General features: G+C 35.5%; 1 protein-coding gene across 1 annotated transcript in view; it reads left to right on the top strand.

Moving 5' to 3' along the window:
• Window positions 1-21,399, top strand: part of SDK1 (sidekick cell adhesion molecule 1) — a 731,734-nt gene that overhangs the window by 14,697 nt on the left and 695,638 nt on the right. The window contains exon 3 of the mRNA XM_006143594.1: window positions 19,837-19,943. Coding sequence (XP_006143656.1) covers window positions 19,837-19,943 — 107 coding nt within the window. The remainder of the gene's footprint in view (window positions 1-19,836; window positions 19,944-21,399) is intronic.

A 21,399-nucleotide genomic window follows, 5' to 3' on the forward strand; every position in this document is an offset into this window, starting at 1 on the left:
AGTATCCTCTAATGATATTTTGTATTTCTGCTATGTCTGTTGTAATATTGCCTGTTTCATGACATATTTGATTAATCTGGTTTCTTTCTTTCTTCTTCTTGACCAGTCTAGCCAATGGTGTGTCAATCTTGTTAATCTTTTAAAAGAACCAGCTTTTGCTTTCATTTATTTTCTGTATGGTTCACTTATTTTCTATTTCATTTATTTCTGCTCGAACCTCTATTATTTCTTTTTGCCTGGCATTTTTGGGGTTTGTTTGTTATTGTTTTTCCAATTCCGTGAGGCATGATGATAGGTTACCTATTTGACATCTTTCCATCCTTGTCTTATGCACACTGATTGCTATGAATTTCCCTCTTATGACTGCTTTTGCTGTGTTCCATAGATTATGGACACTTGTGTACTCATTATCATTTGTTTCCATATTTTTTTTTATTTCAGCCTTAATTTCTTCAGCAGTGAAGAAATCATTCGGAAGTAGGTTGTTCAGTTTCCATTGTTTGTGTATTTTGGGGGTTGTTTCTTGAAATTAATCTTGAGTTTAATTCCATCATGATCAGAGAAGATGCTGGATACAGTTTCTATGTCTTTGAATCTGTAAAGGCTTGATTTGTATCCTCATATATGATCAATCTTTGAAAAGGTTCCATGCTGGAGTGAGAAAAATGTATATGTTGTGGATGTAGGGTGGAAAGTTCTATAGATATCTGTCAAGTCCATTCAATTTATAGTATCATTTAAGTCCTGTATCTTTCTATTTTCTGTCTAGAAGATCTGTCTAAAGTAGATATTGGGGTGTTGATATCTTCAACAATTATAATATTTCTCCCTATCTCTCCTTTTAGCTCCCACAGTCTTTCCTTCACATACCTAGGTGCATCTGAGTTGGGTGCATAGATATTTATAAGGGTTATGTCTTCTTGCTGGATTACTCCATTTACTATTATATAATGCCCTTCTTTGTCTCTTCTTACAGTCTTTGTCTTGAAATCTATTTTGTCTGAGATCACTTATCGCTACCCAGCCCTTTTTTTATTTCCATTTGCATGGACTATCTTTTTCTAGCCCTTTAATTTTAGTCTATGTATGTGTTTATCCATAAAGTGAGTTTCTTGTAGGCAACAGATAGAGGTTTTCTATTTTTTTTATCCATTCAGTCAGTCTATCTCTTAATTGGAGAATGTAATCCATTGACATTCAATGTAATTATCGATATTTCTATACCTGATCCTATCATTAAGTGAGCCATTTTCTTGGTTACTTTTTGTTCTCGTATAACTGTCTGCCTGACTTTTTAGTTTTCCTGTTATAGTACTCCCTTCAGAACCTCTTGAAGAGCTGGTCTGGAGTTGGTAAATTCCTTCAAATTTTGTTTATCCGAGAATGTTTTTATCTTTTTTTCCCATGTGAAAGATAATCTTACTGGGTATAGTATTCTTGGTTGAAATTGTTTTTCAGTAAACACTTTGACTATGTTTCCCCATTCTTTCTTTGCCTGCATTGTTTCTGCCGAGAGATCCAATGTTAATCTGATGGGGTGACCTTTGTAAGTGACTTGACGTTTCCCTCTTGCCAACTTTAGTATCTTGTCTTTGTCTGTTGTTTTTGCCAGTCTGGCTATGATGTGCCTTGGAGAGGATCGTCTTGGGTTGATTCTACTCAGGGTTCTATGTATTTCTTGAGTCTAGATATTTGAATGCCTTTCTAGGTTTGGAAATTTTTTTTTCCAGCATTTCAGGGAATAAATTATCTAGGCCCTTATCATTTTCTTCCTCTTCTGGAATCCCAATTTTCCGGATGTTGGGGCACTTGATGGTATCCAGTATTCGCCGTATATTATCCTCATTTTTCATGGTTGTTTTCTCAATCTTCTTGATGCTTTTTTCTAGGTCAGATGTTTTATCTTCTTTGTTAGAGATTCGTTCTTCTGCCTGGCCTAACCTACTTTTAATACTTTCAAGGGAGATTTTGATTTCCTATATCACATTCTTCAACGCTAGAAGTTCCATCTGGTTCTTGTTTAAGGTATCCATTTCTTCTTTCAAGTCATGAAAGGACTTCCTCATCTTCTGGAGCTCCTTGTCTCTTTTCTCTTCCATCTCAATTAGTTTGGTCACTACAGATATTCTGAATTCCTTATCAGACATGTCCACGACATCCATTGTATTGACTGTGGGTGATGTAGGCTTGATGATTTCCCATGAGGGAGAGGCCTTTTGTTGGTTGCTCATATTTCTTGAGCCTCTGCGATTGTTCCTAATCATCAGGTAATCTATATGTTGCTTCCTAACTTATTTAAGGTATCTCTGAGTGTTAAAAGTTGTACAGTATTAGAAAATTGATGATTTCTCTTATGGTTGGCCTACCTGTTGCTCATAATTACCATTAACTGTTGCCACTAGTCCTGGATGGCCCAAAAGTCCTCCCTGTTTCTAAAGAGTGGTGAGCCTCGAACTGACCTAATAAGCAACACCTCAAGAGCAAAGAAAAACAAAACAAAAAAAGAAATCGCGTGGTGCGCTTTGCATGCCACGTGCTATTGAAATCACTACAATTCAGAGAGTCCAAAGGCAAGTGGGGAAGGGCCAGAAGATGAATGTCAGGTCCAGGTCAGTCAGGCCTGCAGCCTCAGGCTGCCTGGTGTCTGGAACTGCTGGCCAGCTCAATCTGGTTTGCAGGTGGGGTGGGGTGCGAGTTAGCCTTAAAATCCCATGCAGCCAACCTGGGGTCCAAGGAGGAGTAGGGGTGGGGATGCGTGAAGGTCTAGAGCGATCAGGACTACAGTCTCAGGTCACCTGGTACACATAATATTGTGAAACAGGGAGAAGTTGGTACACACACCTGGGACCTTCCCATATGGTCTTAGCTTCACAGACCATTGTGTCACCACTGTACTACATGGCTAGGTAGATGCCTTACTATTATTTCACTGGAAACATGATAAGAAATGGGTTATTCTGAAGCAAGAACAGTTTAGTGTAGCTGTGATGAATTATATTGTGTTCACTGAAGGCTTCAACCACTGAGATGGATTATCAACTGAGATGGGTTATCAAAGATGCATTGTATTTTGTCATCATTTTTTTTCAAGATATAAAATCTGGCTAATCAAACGTGTTTCAGAGAGTGGCTAGAACTGAGAGGGGAGAAAACTCTTTTGGACCTCCCTTTTAAAAGTTCAAATTGTACAAAGCAACCAGGAAGAAGACAGCGAACTTTGGGGATGTCATTATTTGTGAGTGTAAGTCTTGTTTCTCAAGACCTGGCATGATCAGGCAGATCATTGCCTGGGATCCTTTGCCACCTGGGGTCTCTTCTAACTTCAGCACTTGGTATGCAGTAATTGGTAGCAGTACATTGTGTTGGGAGGAAAAGATAGCTGTTTACTTGGCCATGAGCAGCCCTGTACTTGCTTGCATTGTGGATATGGTGAGGTTGTTTTACTCAGAGCATCAGTGGTTCACAGATTGGTCGCCAGTATTTTTGTTGTTAGGTTTTTGCCATAGGGCATATGCACTAGCTGGGGAGAGACAGAGAGAAACAAAAAGGGAGAATGAGAAATCACCCCTTGTGGGGATGGCCACACCACAATCCTTTCTCCTCCATATTCCTCTCAAGATTTTGGACATTCATGTACACACGTCCAACATGATTTTCAAGATGCCGGATCTAGGTCTTGAACTGGTATCGACCATCCAGAGCCTTAACCACCAAGATACCTGCTGACCTGGTCACCAGTTTTCTTTGATATTTTTTGAATCTGCCATTATATTTGATTAACTTAAGTTCAGGCCACTTTTCTGAATTTTACTGTTTGTTTTTAAATTCAGATGCTTAAAAGCCTTCAGAATCCATGGCTGAAATTTAAATTGGCAGAGGGTTCTCCTTTGTAAGAGAGAGTAAGTAAGTAAGTAGGAGAGCTTCTTGTTGAGCAATCTTGTAAGTAGGAGTCCATTCTTGTTGAGCAATCTCATCCCCCTCTTTAAAACCTTTGACCATGTGGTAGATGTCCCACAATCATAGGAGAAGTTATCTGCCTGCATAGAAACCTGGATTTCATATCAGAATCTGGACTGACATTCATATCAGAATCACCCTGACATTGTCTTTTAGTCCCCTGGGAGATGCTTTTATCTATGCCATGCTCTATAGCATTACCTTGATAGGTCACCACCTCTGATGTATCCCTGATACAAATAAAACCATTTACATTAAAAAAAGAAACAATGAAAGAAATGCCTTGATAATTTGTATAAGAAATGAGTAGAGCCTACATGAAGAAAAGTATATGGCCTCACTGAGAGACAGAAAAGAGCATCCTACACAGTAACTCTAAATATTGCAAAAAATGCTAATTTCTTTAAAACAATCATAGAGGTTTAACTTAATGGTGTTTTTAATAAATCTAATATCAATAGAATAGTCTAATGAAAATGCCAGGGGGGGCCAGCAAATGGCAAAGTGGTTACATCACTGGATTCTCACATGGTTGACTGCAGTTTGAGTCCTGGACCTGGAGGCTTGAAACCCACTCTAGGCATGCCCAAGTGCATATATACCCAAGCTCCTGGGAGGAGAATGGAGAAGAGATTGCAGTGTGGTCTTTCTCCCTGGAGGGGTGATTTATCTCTATCCCTCTCACTGTTTCTATCTCTTTCAAGAGACCACACAAGCTCTATGGCAAAAACTTCTAAAAAGAAAAAGTCAGTGGGGATTTTTGTAGAGTAACTTGACCGAAAAAATTGTTAAGCTTGCTGAGAAAGAGTAACAGAAAAGAATGTCAAAAGTTTTAAAACATTAAATGAATAATGGGGAGCAACTTTACTTTCTTAAGAGTTAAAACAAATTACAAGTCACAATAATTAATTGACCTATTAATGAGATAAAATAAATAACAGATTTTCCAAGTATACATAAAAATTTGTGTATGCATATATATGTATATATAATATATATAACATTATATATTATATATATTATATAATATGGTATATTATATATATGATGCACAGCCATACCAATGGAAAATAAATCAGTTGTTTGCAAACAACACTCAGAATTGATGCTCATTTTGTAATAAACACCAAACAAATTTCACATGTATTGAAGAATTACATTAAAAATGGAATGCTAATAATACAAAATGAATATTTGGATGACTTTGAAACATATAGGCAGAGTATAAAAGTAGTGAAAAATATTACCAAAAACAGATCTCTGATAACATACAAAATTGTTCAATGTCTTTATGTTTAAATAATCATTACAAATTCCAAGGCAAAACTATAAACCAGAAAAATATTTACATTAAATTAGACAGCTGTATCTAATAACCTGGGATCTTCTGCAAATAGTGCCTGAGATAAAGATTACATCAGGTAGTACTTGGGAATACAATCCAGGCAGCCAAGTATAAAGGCATGGATAATGAAACAGGGAAGAAGGAAAAAACAGGTTTATATTATCAAGGTGATGATTGCTCTAAGTAAATGAAGCTAAATCCCACTTTGAACTTCTATGGAGTTTTATGAAATGCATTTAAGAAATGTTCTACCTGAAGGATAAATGAGAAAAACAGTTATGATCTCCCAAACTCAATTGATAAGTCCTGGCCCCATGTCCATTAACTTTCATTTCTTTTCCTTTTTTTTTTAAGAGAGATTTTTGCTATAGAGTGTGTGCACTCACCAGAGAGAGATAGAAACTGAGAAATTACCCCCCCAGAAGAAGATAGCCACACTGCAATCCCTTCTCCTCCATTCTCCTCTCTGGTCTTTGGGCATGTAACACATAAACCTGGCGTATTTCAAGCCGCCAGATCTGGGACTCATATTGCAGTCACTACATGGGAATCAACAATGTAACCATTATGACATGTCCTGGTCCTTAGCCTTCATTTCTAATTAGCTCAAGTATTAATATTAATCTGAACATTCTGGATATGGTGCCAGAGAATCCCCAGGATAATAAGCAAGAATATGAGGCATGGATTGAGGGGAAATGACTGCCCACTTCACCAGCCATGATGCTGTCCATGGCTTTATGGACCTTGTGATCACAGCAGTGGCTCAAGAAAAGGGTGGAGTTAAAAGGGTTTTAGAAATGGAGCACAAGAGGGTCAAATTGATTCCTTTCTTTGAATCTTTCATTATCACTTGTACCTCCTATTTAATTTAGTCAATCAGAGTGCTCTCCAAGAAGACAGCTAAGGTTTCTATAGGAATTTATTAAAGAGACTTAGTGGAACAAACTATTTTTAAAATTTTTTTCAGCAAGTCTCACAGCTCTAATTGATATTTATTTTCTTCTCCAGTCCAGTCAAGATATACCTGACTCTTAGTTAACACTTCAACTAGTCTAATTTGCTTGCTGATAAGGTAGCTCAACGCTTCATCTCTGCTTTTAGTTGCCTTGCTTTTGTTCTGCCATAGATGCTGTAATTGCAGCTGAGTTTGGAGGCACTAAGAGATTACCACAGTGTATTCCTTCCACCTGTTTGTGTCCACTGTATAGCACAACCCTAGTGGATTAGTTATCTCCATCAATTAGTAACTGCTTTCTTTTTTCTCTAGCCCACTAGCATGAAAAGCACAAACTGACCAGGATAAATTATAGATTCTAGGTCTCGGGATCCCTTCCTTTATCTGGGAGGAATATTAGCCTCTGAGAACTGATAGGTCACTGGGATAGAGACCCATTATGTTTCAATCCCTTAGTTAAACCACTAGTTCAAAAAGTGTATCTTGGAAAACAATATGTACCACTACAAGATGTTCCCAGTTGTATTGCTTATTAGTGTGGCTATTTCCAAGTTCTGTAGTATGTAATGGAGTAGATTTCAGATCAAGTGCCTCTTCTCAGTTCTCCTATAGTAAGTAAAATGAGACCCTGATCTGGGGCAGTACTGTGCATGCTATCATGCATTTATAAAGGGTACTCTTTTAAGTCCCAGATTGTGGTGCTCGCTGAGTCAATATGTAGAGAAAGTACATATTCATATTCAGAATAAATGCTGAATTTGATAAGTTTAAATCATTGCATGCTTTGATGGTGGAAGGATCAGACATAATGAACTAGTCAAAAGTGTCATAAGGGGGTCTCAGTATTGCTTTCTGCTATTGGCGGTTTTGGTATCTAGCTCTGGCAAAAACCAGATTAGCTTTGGTGAGAAGGAGCCAGTGTTATTGTACCAGTTTATGACCTTAGTTCTGGTTAATACGACTGATTTGTTTATGTCCTGTTACATTGGTTGAGAAGACATCTAAATGATATCCACAGTGAGTCATTCTATCCAGTTAAAGTAGGTGCTCTTTAGTAATATTACAAGGCTCACGTATTATACTTAGCCCCATTGGTCTGTCAACATGTGACTTTCTTATTTCTGCTCTCTTAGACCCCCATCTCAAGCAGTTTGCCACTGCCCATATGTCTCTTTATCTCTATTTTTAAGTCATTTCTTCCCTAAACTTCTCTGTATTCAGAATGTCCTTAACTTGTAGCCTGCTTTACCTAGAAGGCTAGCTTTGGTGAGAAGGAGCCAGTGTTATTGTACCAGTTTATGACCTTAGTTCTGGTTAATACGACTGATTTGTTTATGTCCCGTTACATTGGTTGAGAAGACATCTAAATGATATCCACAGTGAGTCATTCTATCCAGTTAATTTAAAGTAGGTGCTCTTTAGTAATATTACAAGGCTCACGTATTATACTTAGCCCCATTGGTCTGTCAACATGTGACTTTCTTATTTCTGCTCTCTTAGACCCCCATCTCAAGCAGTTTGCCACTGCCCATATGTCTCTTTATCTCTATTTTTAAGTCATTTCTTCCCTAAACTTCTCTGTATTCAGAATGTCCTTAACTTGTAGCCTGCTTTACCTAGAAGGCTATTTGTTCACTATGTACATTTAGCCACCCGTAAGTAAGGCTGTAGTGTAACATCTTCATTTTCAGCATTAGGGTAACCCATGTGTAAACTCAGGCCCAAGTATTTCCATCAGTTTGTGAGGCCTGGGTGTAGTAAAGAAAGTAGCCTTACTCTTACGACTACATGGCTTTGATGATTCTGTCATAATGGTCATCACCAGTTGCTTATTTTCTTAACAACCATAGTCAGACTCTCTGTTTGTGCTAAGTTCATCAGGTGTTATATTTTAGTGTTTGTGGTTTCCTACTGCAGAAGGCATGATCTTGTTCTAGAATCTTAAGGGTCTGTGCTTGACTCTCCTTTTGTGTTTACTTGAGACTCTTCACAACATCCTTAACCGCAACAGATAACTCTGGCAATATCAGATATGTTGGAATATATACCTAAAGTAGAGAGTACTCTCCAGAATTGCAGTCTAATCCTATTGCTGAGTGGTCATTTTTACTGGGCCCCACTACCCAGCCTGGGCTCAGAGAGAGTAACAGCGAACAGATATACTGTCTTATTTTGAAATGACTATAAAATTGGACAAAAGGTCTGAGACCATTATTTTCAAGACCTTATCAGGCAATGGAAATAAAAATGTGATTCCTAAGAGATGGAAAACAAAAAAGGTGAGCATTATGATTGTCTTTTCTTTAATTCCTTGAGAGAATTTCCAAGCTGTGGCACAGAGAAAGAGAACCCAGGAAGAAGTTGGAGGAAATTTCCTTAACTGAAGAGGACTGAGAGTGTGGAGAGATCAAGGCAGTCAGGTTTGTCAGGGCAGAACACCTAGAAAGAAGAGGCTTTTCCAGAAAGAGAACTCTGGATACTTCTAGAAGGTTTCTCTGAACATTTGGCAGAATATTCAGAGAGTTTCATGTGAAGAAACTACTGAACTAGAAAAGAACTTTAAAGAAGTTCTAGTCTCCAAGAAGATTAGAAACAATGGTTTTCTATGCTCACATAGGAATGGGTAGTATTCTCACCAGTCATAATGAAAAACCTCATAATTTATAGGTTATTAGAATCGGCTTTGGTTTATAATGAGGAATAATCAGTCCTAGACAAAATACTGCTCTGGTTCTTCCTAGCAAGTCTTAAAAAAATAAAATCTGGGTCAGCCAGTGGCATGGTGGTTAAGGCTGCTGGATACCACATGACTGACCATGCAGTTCAAATTCCAGACCTGGCTTGAAAAACATACTAGACACATGGGCATGTGTCCAACATTTTGAGAAGGAGGGATTGCAGCTTGGTCAGTGCCCACCTTGGGGATGCTTTCTCAGTTTCTTTTTCTGTTTCTTAACCACACATGCCCTACTAAAAAATAAAAATAAAATAAAATCTAAAAAGATAGATTTGTTTCCAAGTATTATTGCAGTATTAGAGAACAAAGCTCAAACATATTTATATAAATGTAAAAATGTACAACACCCAACAAAGTAAAATTTATAGTCTGGAATATAATTAAAGATTATTAGCCATTTAAAGATTTTCCTCCTACAGCATGACAGTATGTCCCATAGTTAGTAGGAAAATCAGTCAATTGAAGCTAAGCATGAACTGACCAAATCTTAGAATTAGATGGGAAAGATAATGACAGTTATAACTATATTCCAAATGATCAAAGTTGAGTCATTGAAGATATTTAAAAGACAAAAATGGAACTGCTAAGAATGAAAACTATAATATCTGAGATGAAAAACTCACTAGATGGGACCATCAAAAGATTAGATATGGGGCCAGCAGTTATAGTGGTAGTTAAAGTGCTAGACTTCCACATGACTGACTGCAGTTTGAGTCCCAGACCTGGTGGCTTGAAAATTGTGCCAAGTCCAGAGTTGAATATTATCTTCCAGAATTTAAACAGAAAGCTTGGACCACAACAGAAGTTAGATTAAGTACATGAGACTGAGCTGATGAAATAAAATTTTATGGCTTTTGTCTAAAACAATATTTATATTTTTTTATGTGCTTTGTAGTCCAGTGATAAGGATTTTTTTCTTCTCTTGAATTGTTGACAGATCCAGGTAACTACTATCTGAACAGAATCCTAACCTGCTTCCTGGCTTTAAGTTTTAAGCAAAGTTTCTTAACATTTTTTGATTTTGATTTATTAAAGCTAAAACTGCCTTCCTGAAATTAAAAAACATATTAAAAAATAAAGTAAAAAAATAAAAGAAAATCATTCTAGGTGTGTGTATGTGCATGCTCAAAATCCCAGGAGGAGAATCGAGGAGAAGGGATTAAAACATGACCATCCATTCTGGTGAGGGGTGATTGCTTAATCTCTATGTCTCTCTCCTTTGAGCACATGCTCCATATGGCAAAAACCTTTGGGAAAAGAAAATTATTAGACCTTATAGAAGAAAATGTTAATAAAGAAATAGCATCATAACTACCCCAAATGAAAGGCAGATAGAAAAAGATCAGATGTGGAAAAAAAATTAGGAAATTATGGAAAATTTCAGATGGCCTAATTAATATATGTATAAATGGAATCCCCGAAGGAGCAAGGGCAGATATTTGAATAAGTAATGTTGAAATTTTCCCCAATTTGATGAAAACTATTTTGTCATCGGAAAAGTCATGATATATTTTTTTATGTTTTTTACGCAGAAATGTGTCATGACTTTTCCAGTGACCCAATACAAACCAACAAAGCAACAAATACCAAGTACTAGAGTACTAGTCAATACAAAATGAAACAAAAACAATTTAGATTATAAAGAAAGAAGTAAACCTTTATTTTCAATTGAAATGATTACATATATAGAAAATGTGTTATCTACGAAAACTGCTAATAAGTGAGTTTAGTAATGTCATAAAATGCAAGACCATTTTACAAAAATCAATTATATTTCGGTATACTGGAAAAAATGACCTGAAAATTTTATGTGTGTGACATACACACACACACACACAAATACACACACACACACACACACACACAGTTGTAGAAATAGTCATGATGCATGTTTGCATAGAAAAATATGTCATGACTTTTCCGATGACCCAATATGTGCATGAAACATATGAAATAGCAACAAAAAGTCTGAAATACTTACAGATGAATTTGATAATATATGTACAATATCTTTATGCTGAAAACTAAACACCATTGCTGAGAGAAATTATCTAAATCAGTAAACAGATATACTGTGTTCAATATTATTAACATGTCAGTTTCTCCCAAATTGATCTATGGCCATATAATTTAGGCTCGTAAACCTGAGACTAATCATGCAATCAAAATTCATCACTAAGTAACGGGAAAATTCTTCAAGTTTTTTTTTTGTTTGTTTTAATTGACCATCTTTCAAAGGGGTCTTTTTGATTGTTAGCTCTTCATAGGTAAACTATAACCAGTTAGTTTCTTTATCAACCAGAGTGTGACTCCCATTTACATCTATCTCCAAAAAGTTTAACTTCCTTGGTAGTTCCTTTTTGATGTTCAACTTCAGTTTTCATTACTTTGGCTAGTACTTATTCTCTTCTAGTTGAATAATTCTCCATTGGTCCTGTTCCCTGTGAAGTACTCAGCCTATAACAACAGGTTATATTTTGGTTCAAATGAACTGTTCCTGCTCATTTCAGCTAAAATAAGAAGAATTTCAAATAGCACCAATATGCTTAACTTGCTTCGTTCCTAGTAACCAAGATGTGAATGATTGGAAAACTGATTGTGAAGATTTCAGTCTAATTTGGGGTTTTGCTCTATATCACACAATTATATTTAAGATCGCTGAAATTAACAAAATGGTTCCTCTTTTCAAAGATATATCTTTTTTGTCTTTGAGTTTATAAGGAAGAGGAAAATAAATTTTGGAAGTTTAAAGTAGGTGGACTGTTGTCATCTTGATACAAATTCAAGTAACCAACATTGACCTCCAGGGCTATTATAGTATGAACCTTTGCCATTTTATTGATTTAGAACTATAATATTAATGTTGTGGGGCCTAATATTTTTATCTTTCTCACAACATTGTGTATTACTTGTATTTATTTTTGGTTTTAGTCTAACGATCTTTTCATCTTTGTGTGGTCATAGGAGATATGATTATTTCTGGAGATTTTTTTTTTTTTGGAGAGGTTTTCGCTATAGGGCGCGTGCGCTCGCCGGACAGACAGAGAGAGACATAGAGACAGAAAGCGAGAAATCACCCCCCAGGGGGGATGGTCACCCCGCAATCCCTTCTCCTCCATTCTCCTCTCGGGATCTTGGGCACGCACGCACATGCGCCCGGCGTGAGATTTAAGCCACCGGGTCCGAGACGCGAACCACGGTCGACTACGTGGGAGTCCAGCGACATAGCTATTACGCTAACTGCTGGTTCCCTGGAGATTTTTTTTGAAGCAGAATTGTCACTAAGCTTTTTAAAGTTCCCGTTGGAGATTATTTGGATTTAGGTAATTAATCCCTCTTTGTTCTTCTGTCTAGGAATCATTGTAGAACTTCTGTAAAGAACTTTAGCTAGAGTGACCAAGGAAATTTGTAATATAATTCATTGTCAATAAATGTTTTCACATAAGACAAATGAAAACTCTTGAATTTAAGTTTCCAATCACTTATACCTGTATTGTAGTACTTAATAATTTAGGCCATTTTTAAAATTATGTCTTTGTATGGATATTTTTGATTATGTGAAACTAACATTTGCCTCATACTTTAATTATTGCGATAGTGGTCTCCAATTGTTTTATGTCCATAGAGAGCCTTTCATTATAAAGAACTAAATAAATAGACATAGAATAAAATATTTTGAACCCACCAAAATCAGTGTCCATATTCTTAAAGCTTTTCTGAAATTATTGATTTGAGATAATATTTAATATTAACAATAGATTTGACAGACTGGTCCCAGTTATGTGTCCCTGCTCACAAACTGTAAATTTTACCCTTTTTTATTTTTTGGACCCTAACTTAATAAAGAAAGGTAGGAATGAATGAAGAATGAATGATTCCCCAAACCTTGTTTTTGTTAGAGAAAATCATATAAAACAGAATCCCAGAAAGAGAGTCTTAGGGACCTTTTAGTACAAATTATTTAATCTTTATTTTGTCTTTTATAATTATTTGGATAAAGTTTAAATGCAGTTATTCATGATACTGTGTTTATAAGAAGCTTGTGGAAACTTCACATTTTTCTGGTACGTAGAGGGCTTATATTCCTGAAATGCCTGCTACAAATTCTGTGGACCCTTAACCTCTACCCACTGGGTCCTATCCATCTATCTAACTATTGCCTCTCTCCCAATTTAATATAATTTCTAAATAAGTAAATTCAGATTAAATAACTTTTATAAAAATGAATGTCCCAATTGGATAGCTTTCATCTTTACTGTACTGTTTGTTTTAACTTTGTACAGATCAGTATAACTCTTTTTGACAGAACTAAGAGCATAATTCTTATCTTGTTCAATGTCCAGGACCTATTACTGAGCTGTCTACATCTTTTTCTTTCTTAACAATTTTAGTCTGATTTTTAAAATTTCATAATTTTGCTTAAGGAAAAAGATAATTGTAGACTTATTCCACTTTGCATTATTTCTGGTATTATTTTGAAAATTTATATAGGCAATGTATAAAAATAAAATTGAAAACATAGTTACTATCTCATTCAGAAAAAAAAAATGTTTCCAAAAATGTGTATCCAAGAAGCATATAAATCGTTTATTGTTTATTGTCTTTTTTTCCTCTTAACTTTTATTTACTGGAAAGATAAGAATGGGCTTTGGACCAATATAAAAAAGCTTACTATAGAACTTGGTTATTTGTTTTCATGGAGAATAGGTGTCTTTATGCCAACATGAAAGTTACAGTTGTAGAGAACAGTTTTATCTGAAATGGTGTGGAATGGAGGTTACTATACTCTTGCATTGAAAGAGAAAAATGTTACATCTAATTTCACTGAATATGAAAATTCTTTATTATGATTTGTACTATTTTCTTTAACAAAAAAGGGAAAAGTTCAGATTTTCTCCTCTATACTAAAAATTATGATTTAATTAGTAATGTGTACTTAGTCACAGTATCTAATTGTTGGGGAAAAACTGAGAAATGGTAACTATTTCAAAACTAAATAGTATTTTGTGAGACATTTCCTAAAATTTTAGTAGTTTATATTTAGGAAACTTCCTCATAACAGGCAAATTTATCCCAGTTTTTTAGGACTCTTTGTTAATTAATGATCTTAGTAGTTTACCAGAGAGCCATATTTTTTTAAATAATAAATTATTTAACAATGGGTATTTAGGTTTTTCTGTGATCTTGGTGGGTATCTAGTAATTTCTGAATATTTTTCAGCCAAAATTATTTTAGCTATGTTCTAGTGTGTAGAGTTTTAAAGGGTTCTTAAGTCATAGAACCCTCCCTTGTGTGAGTCATTGCATGGATTTTGAGTTGCTATTAAAATCACAGAGCAGATTGGAGATTGGGGAGAAACAGAATCAAGTAAGCTCACTAGAGCCACTTGGTCACCGCAAAAGCCAGTCCCACTGGTGATTCCATCGAACACTTGACACCTCTGCTTAAGGTGCTCCATTAAATGGCACTCTTCATCTGTCCAGGCCTCTTCTGTGTCCCCACCACTGCTGCTATCAGAGTTCTTTCTGTGTATCACTAGCACCAGATTTAAAAACCTTGAGTCTGTGTGTTTGATTGGCTATGCTGTCTCTCTGGGCTGAAATAGACTCTGTGGGCTGAAACAGTTGCAATTCATAGTTGAAATATTATATTACTTAACAGAAATGGACATTTAAACCTTTGATTTTACTGAAATTTTGTGTTTGAGTTTCTTTAATTTGCTATTCCTGATAAAGAACTAGCTATGGAGGGACCAGCAGTTAGTGTAATGGCTATGTTGCTGGACTCCCACGTAGTCGACCGCAGTTCGCGTCCCGAACCCGGTGGCTTAAAACTCACACCGGGCACGTGTGCGTGCGTGCCCAAGATCCTGAGAGGAGAATGGAGGAGAAGGGATTGCGGCGTGACCATCCCCCCTGGGGGGTGATTTCTCGCTTTCTGTCTCTGTCTCTGTCTGGCTGGCGAGCGCATGCGCCCTATAGCAAAAACCTCCTTAAAAAAAAAAAAGAACTAGCTATGGAAAGCATTTCTTTAGTAGAATGCTGCCTTGATACAGTGAATACGAACATTTCATGCTGTGTTGATTTGAAATAGTAGCAGGCATTTTCTATGTTTTAGTGGCATATGGTGTTAAGATCTTATCATACTTTCTTTTAAGGAGCCAGGAAAGTTTTTCTGTTTAAAAATGTGTGTTTATAAACAATAGACTTAAAATGAATATTTCCATCTGTTAGGTGAACATAATTTGTGTAGGAATTCCTGTAATAGGTAGAAGATTTTGCAACTTTTGGTATTTTTTTCCCCGGTGAGACATTAGACTAAAGAGATGGTACCAAACAGCATATGCCTAATATTCAATTTTGTATCTGTTTCTCTCTTGTGTTTGAAAGCAGTGGTGTTTTTGTGTATTAGTATATAGGATTACTACAGAAATTTAAAAGAATTTAAGATACATTTAAGATATTGCAAAAAAGAAAAAAGTGGAATGAGTAGCAATTATATAAATATGGTTATGTTTCAGTGATAAAACTGTCCTTGTAGTTTTTCAAATATGTACTCCAATGACTTGTGCTATTTCTTTTCCAGAAACTTATGTTGACTTTGTTTTAACCTAATCTCAAAACTCTTCTTTATACAATCACAGTATATAATCATCAAAGGTGCTCATCTTTCTATAATAATTTATAATTTAAGTAGATGACATTGATCCTTTGAGGCCAATTTAATATTATTCTGATTGTCTTTATTAATTAATTTACGATGAACCATTTCTCATAATGGAATACAATTTTTAAAATTAAAATTCAGCAATATTCTTTCTTCTCATATAAAGAGTTAATTTTTCCAGGACCAGCAGATTGCTTAATGGTTATGTTGCTGTACTCCCATATAGTTGATCTTAGTTCGAGTCCCATACCCAGCAGCTAGAAACTCATGCTGGATGCATCTGCGTGAGAGAATGCAGGAGAAAGGCTTGTGGTGTGGCCATCCCTCCAGAGGATGATTTCTTGTTTTCTTTCTCTCTATGTCTCACTGTCTGACAAACACATGTACTCTATAGTAAAAATATCTCAACAACAACAACAAAAAAGAGTTTATTTTTCCTGCCATAGGATCTCAAGAGAGGGAAAACATACTTTGATTAATATTTGTTTAATGTTGTATTACCTGTATTGTCCAAATGTTTAATTCACTTAAAAATTATACCTAGCAGTTCCTTTTACAGGTTAACTAATTAATATACTTGAATATAAAATGACCATTAGGTGAGTATAAGTTATTCAAGGTATGCTTAGGAACTGAGCAAATAAAGCATATGCTTTGTCTTTTACTTAATTTTTTAAAGGTTTCTCTGATTATACTCTTATACTCTCTAAAATGAAATATTTTAAAATTGTAATTATTACCAATACTTTTTTTAATATAAACAATAGCATCACTATGTTTTTTTTTTTTTCAGAAAATAACCTATGATTTGAAAGGAGTTTAGCTTTTTTTTGTTGTTGTTATGTTAGATACCTTCTCATATGTGAAAAGTACCCAAGCCTCAAGTCTTGCTTTCTTTATGGCATTCAAACATGATCTATTTTAGTCAATTGCAGTGTATATAAATTTTGTGATTTTTTTTTAGTGTGGTATGAATGACATACAAAAAGCTGTTTGTATCTAATTTATATAACTTGATACATTTGGAAATAAGCATACATCTGTGAAGCCACCACTATAATCTATAGAATAAACCTGTCCATCACCTCCAAAAATTTCCTTCTCCTATACTCCTTATTTATTATTTTTGTGTGATAGGACACTTAACATAAGATCTACCATATATTTAAAATGTAAAATATACAATATTGTTAACTATATGCACTATGCTGTATGGAAGAGAAGATCTGTAGGGTTTATTTATTGTGTATAACCAAAATTTTGCCATATTTTCCCTCTCCCCAGCTCCTGAAAGCTATCATTCCACCCCCTGCTTCTATGAGTTTTACTATTTTAGATTCATCTTATAAGTAAAATTATGCAGTGTTTATCCTTCTTTTTTTAAAATTGTTTTATTTAATTTTATTTATTTTAATTTGACCAGGGAGGGACAGAGTGAGAGAGACAGAGCGGGAAAGTGAGAAAGCAAGCCACCAGGTCTGGGACTTGAACCATGATTGGCCATGTGGGAGTCCAGCACCCTTAACCGTCATGCCACCTGTTGGTCCCTGCAGTGTTTATCCTTCTATGTCTGGCTTCTTTAACGTAGTACAGTGCCCTCTAGGTTCACCTATGTTATTGGAAATAGCAGAATTCTTTTCTATTTTAAGGCCGAATGATATTCCATTGCATTTCTGTAACGCCTTTTATTTTTTCATTCATCTGGTGACAGACACTAATATTGTTTCCATATCTTGACTATTGTGAATAATGCTATAGTGAACATGGAAGTGCATAGATTTCTTAGAGACTCCAATTTTGTTTCCTCTGGATATATACTCAGAAGTAAAATTGATGGATAATATGGTAGTTAAATTTTTAAAGGAAATTCCATACTGTTTTCCTTAGTGGTTGTACCAATTTATACTCCCAAAAATGTGCAAGGGTTTCTTTTTCTCCCCATTTTTGCCAACATTTGTTGTTTATTCTTTTGATAATGTGCATCCTAAGAGGAGAAATTTCTTATTGTGACTTTGTTTTACATTTTTCTGAATGATTTTAGTAATATTGAGCACTGTTTAATAAGCCTATTGACCATTTGTATTCTTTCTTTGGAGAATATCTTTTTAACTCTTTTGTTCATTTTGTGATTGGTTAATTTAGGTTTTACTGCTAATGACTTGTAGGAGTTCCTTATAAAGTTTGGATATTAACCCTTTATCAGATGTATGGCTCATTTGTGAACATGGACTAGCAACCAATTAATATATCATCTTAGGAGCTAGCAGGTGGAATAGTGGTTAAGGCATTGGACTCCCACACAGCTGACTGCAGTTTGAGTCCCAAACGCAGAGACTTAAAACTCATGTCAGGCGTTTGTGTATGTGTGCCCCCAAATCCCAAGAGATTGGAGGATAAGGGATTGCAGTATGACCATTCTCTTGGCAGGGTGATTTCTCTCCTCTCTCTCTCTCTCTCTCTCTCTGTGTGTGTGTGTGTGTGTGTGTGTGTTTCTTGGAGGAGGTCACACACATCCTATAGCAAAAATCTCTCTCTCAAAAAAAAAAAAAAAGATGTAAAAGATGTAAGCTCAGGAACTGTCAAACTTTACTTCAAGCGATTGTTGGTTATATACCCTTATTGCTATGGATTTTTAAGTCATCTTAAGTTGTAAAACAAGCAGTAAATAAAAAACAGGGATTTTTTTGAAAACCATATTTTTAAATTTATTTATTTTTTTACTGTAAAATATATGAACACTTTAGAAAAACAAAGACCAGATTTGAAGGATGATTTCAATAGTCATAGGAGTGGAAAACGAATGAAATTACTTTTCCGTTATTGAGAAAAATGTTTAAAGTTAACATCAACTCTACATGGAGATGTAAGAGAAGGAAATGCATAAATTATGTTGGGATATGTTCACAACTGAAGAGAAGAATGTGTTCTGATGCCATTGTTCTCCTTGCATTAGTGACATCTGTATCTTATTATGAACATGTTTGAACTTTCCTACAGAGTGACACAATGTGTTGTGTTAAGACTTTTGCAGTTCTAGAAATGATTTCTGAAAATTCTGAGGTTCTAGAAAGAGATGGCAACTAAATGGTGTTTGTAGCATTTTTATCATACAGTAGATTCCATCCATTCACTATACTTTTCTAACTGAGTTGTCCTACATGCAAGTATATGTTTTTAATGTTGTCTGTCTTCTGTGCTGTTCCTGTAAGTTTGCCATTAAAATACATTAAACTAAATAATAATACTAATAATAATACTTATAATAATAATAATTTTGGGTGACCAGCAGTTGACATAACAGCTGTGTCACTGGGCTCCCATGTAGGCAGCCACAGTTCAAATCCTGGACCCGGTGGCTTAAACTCATGCCAGGCATGTGTGCATGTGTGCCCAAGATCCTGAGAGGAGAATGGAAGAGAAGGAATTGTGACATGGCCATCCTCCCTGACAGGTGACTTCTTGCTTTCTGTTTCTCTGTCTCTTTCAGTCTTCCTGGCGAGTGCACATGCCTTATAGCAAACACCTCTCAAAAAAAACATTTTTTTTGACTGAGAGATTTTTTTTTTTTTTTTAAGTTTTTGCTACTGGGCATATGTGCTTACTGCAGAGACACAGAGGCAGGCAGTGAGAGGGAAAGTGAGAAATAACCCCCCAGGTGTCACAGCCATGCTGCAATCCCTTCTCTTCCATTCTTCTTTGGGGATTTTGAGCACACATACCTGGCATGATTTTCAAGCCACCAGGCCTAGGACTCGAATTATTTTTGGCCATTGAGGAGTCCGTCACCTTAACCGCTATGCTATCTGCTAGAGTGTAAAAGATCTAGTTTAAATGTAAAGACTTTTAATTATTTAATCTTTCTCAGTCATTCAACTAGTAATGAGTACTATTTATTGTGTGCCCAGATGGCACTGTGCTAGACACCAGGAATACAGTGATGAATAAAACAAGCAGATCTGGCTTCATGTAACATTTATAGCCTAGTTAGACAGACAGATATTGATGATATAATCTCACAAATAAACCACAGTTTTAGTTAGTGTCTTGGTCAGGGAAGGATTGAATTGATATTAGATTATTAAAAATAAAATATTTGTTAAGCACCTGCAAGATGAAATGCCAGTGCTGTTCAAGATATAATAAGTAACACTTTTTGTTTTTGGTATTTGGCAGGTATATTATTCCATCTTTACAGAAGCTCGATGCTGGGTTTTACCGCTGTGTGGTGCGAAACAGAATGGGAGCACTCTTGCAAAGAAAATCAGAAGTTCAAGTTGCATGTATGTGTTTGGTAAAGAGTTCCCCAGTGTTAAAGTATACAAATAGTGTTTGTAGGGAGCAAATTAAAATCATTTACAATCTTTTTAGGAAATGAGATTTTTTTTTAAACCTCTGGTTCTATTTAGAATAATTGATAAAACTGGTGAGAGGAGTAAACAGTATGTTTAGTCAGGTGAGATGTTCTAATGAGGCGAATGCTACTTTTTTCAAATATAGAAGATTTAGGACCCCAGAAGATGCTGGGGAGAATAAAGAAATAAAAAGAGCAAGATGCCTTGTGTTTTATGAATCAGCTGCTCTTAGCTTGTATTATAGTTGAATTCAAAATGTTTTTAAAATAAAAAGTAAAACTCAGGACCAGCAGTTAGTGTAATGGCTATGTCACTGGACTCCCATGTAGTTGATCGCGGTTCGGACCCAGTGGCTTAAACTCAAGCCGGGCACTTGTGCGTGCGGTGCCCAGGATCCTGAGAGAATAGAGGAGAAGGGATTGTGGCGTGGCCATCCCCCGCCCCCCCCGGGGGGGGGTGATTTCTCACTTTCTGTCTGTTTCTCTCTGTCTTTCCAGCGAGTGCACACACTCTATAGCAAAAACCTCTCAAAAGTTAATTAATTAATTAAAAAGTAGAACTCATTTAGGTCCAATTTCATCAATTCACAATTGGTTCTTTCCATTGATTAGTTTAGAAATCTTTTTGCTGCACTACAAAGTAAATGTGCCAAATGGTATTAATGTTATAATTATTTATTATTTATTCAGAAAATTCACTTTGGAGAATAGAACTTTTAAAAGTAACTGAAGGGAGCTACCAAAAATGCAGAGAATTTGAATTTTAATCTAGTCTTTAGAAGGAATTGGAGAATGAACTTGCCCTATGAAAAACATTTAGTCCTTTTCCTAATCTGAAGCCTGGGCATAGACCTCTGCCTTATATTTTGAATATACTACTAGATTGCTGCCTTTTTTAAAAGTAAGAAAGTTACTAAATTTTAAATTGCAGTTTAGTATGTCATGATAGACTTTAGGGTGCCTAAATTGGGATGTTTTATTTGGTGTTTTATTTCCTCCTTTTTAATTTTGACCCCAGTTAAGGCCTATAGCTTTCAGTGTTTGGAATAGAACATAAAATAATATTTACTTTATTATACTACCATAAGTACTAATGACTGAGATAAGGTACTGGTACTGTACATGTTTAACTTTTCTTTTTTAATCACTGAAAAGATTTAAATATTTCTGAATTATGGTAGTGATGTCACTCAGCTAAATCTTTCTGAAGATAATTCGAAACTTTTATGAAAGTTGAATAATTGAGAACATAACTAATAGAATGCAGATCAGTACCCAAACCATATTTGAATAAGTCAGCAGCTTGGGTATTATTTTATTTTTCTTTCTTTTTTTTTTTTAAGTTTTTGCTATAGGACACATGTGCTCATCAGAGAGGAGAGAGT

This window comes from Tupaia chinensis, unplaced genomic scaffold (genome assembly GCF_000334495.1).
Source record: "Tupaia chinensis unplaced genomic scaffold, TupChi_1.0 Scaffold000101_1, whole genome shotgun sequence".
NCBI lineage: Eukaryota > Metazoa > Chordata > Mammalia > Scandentia > Tupaiidae > Tupaia > Tupaia belangeri.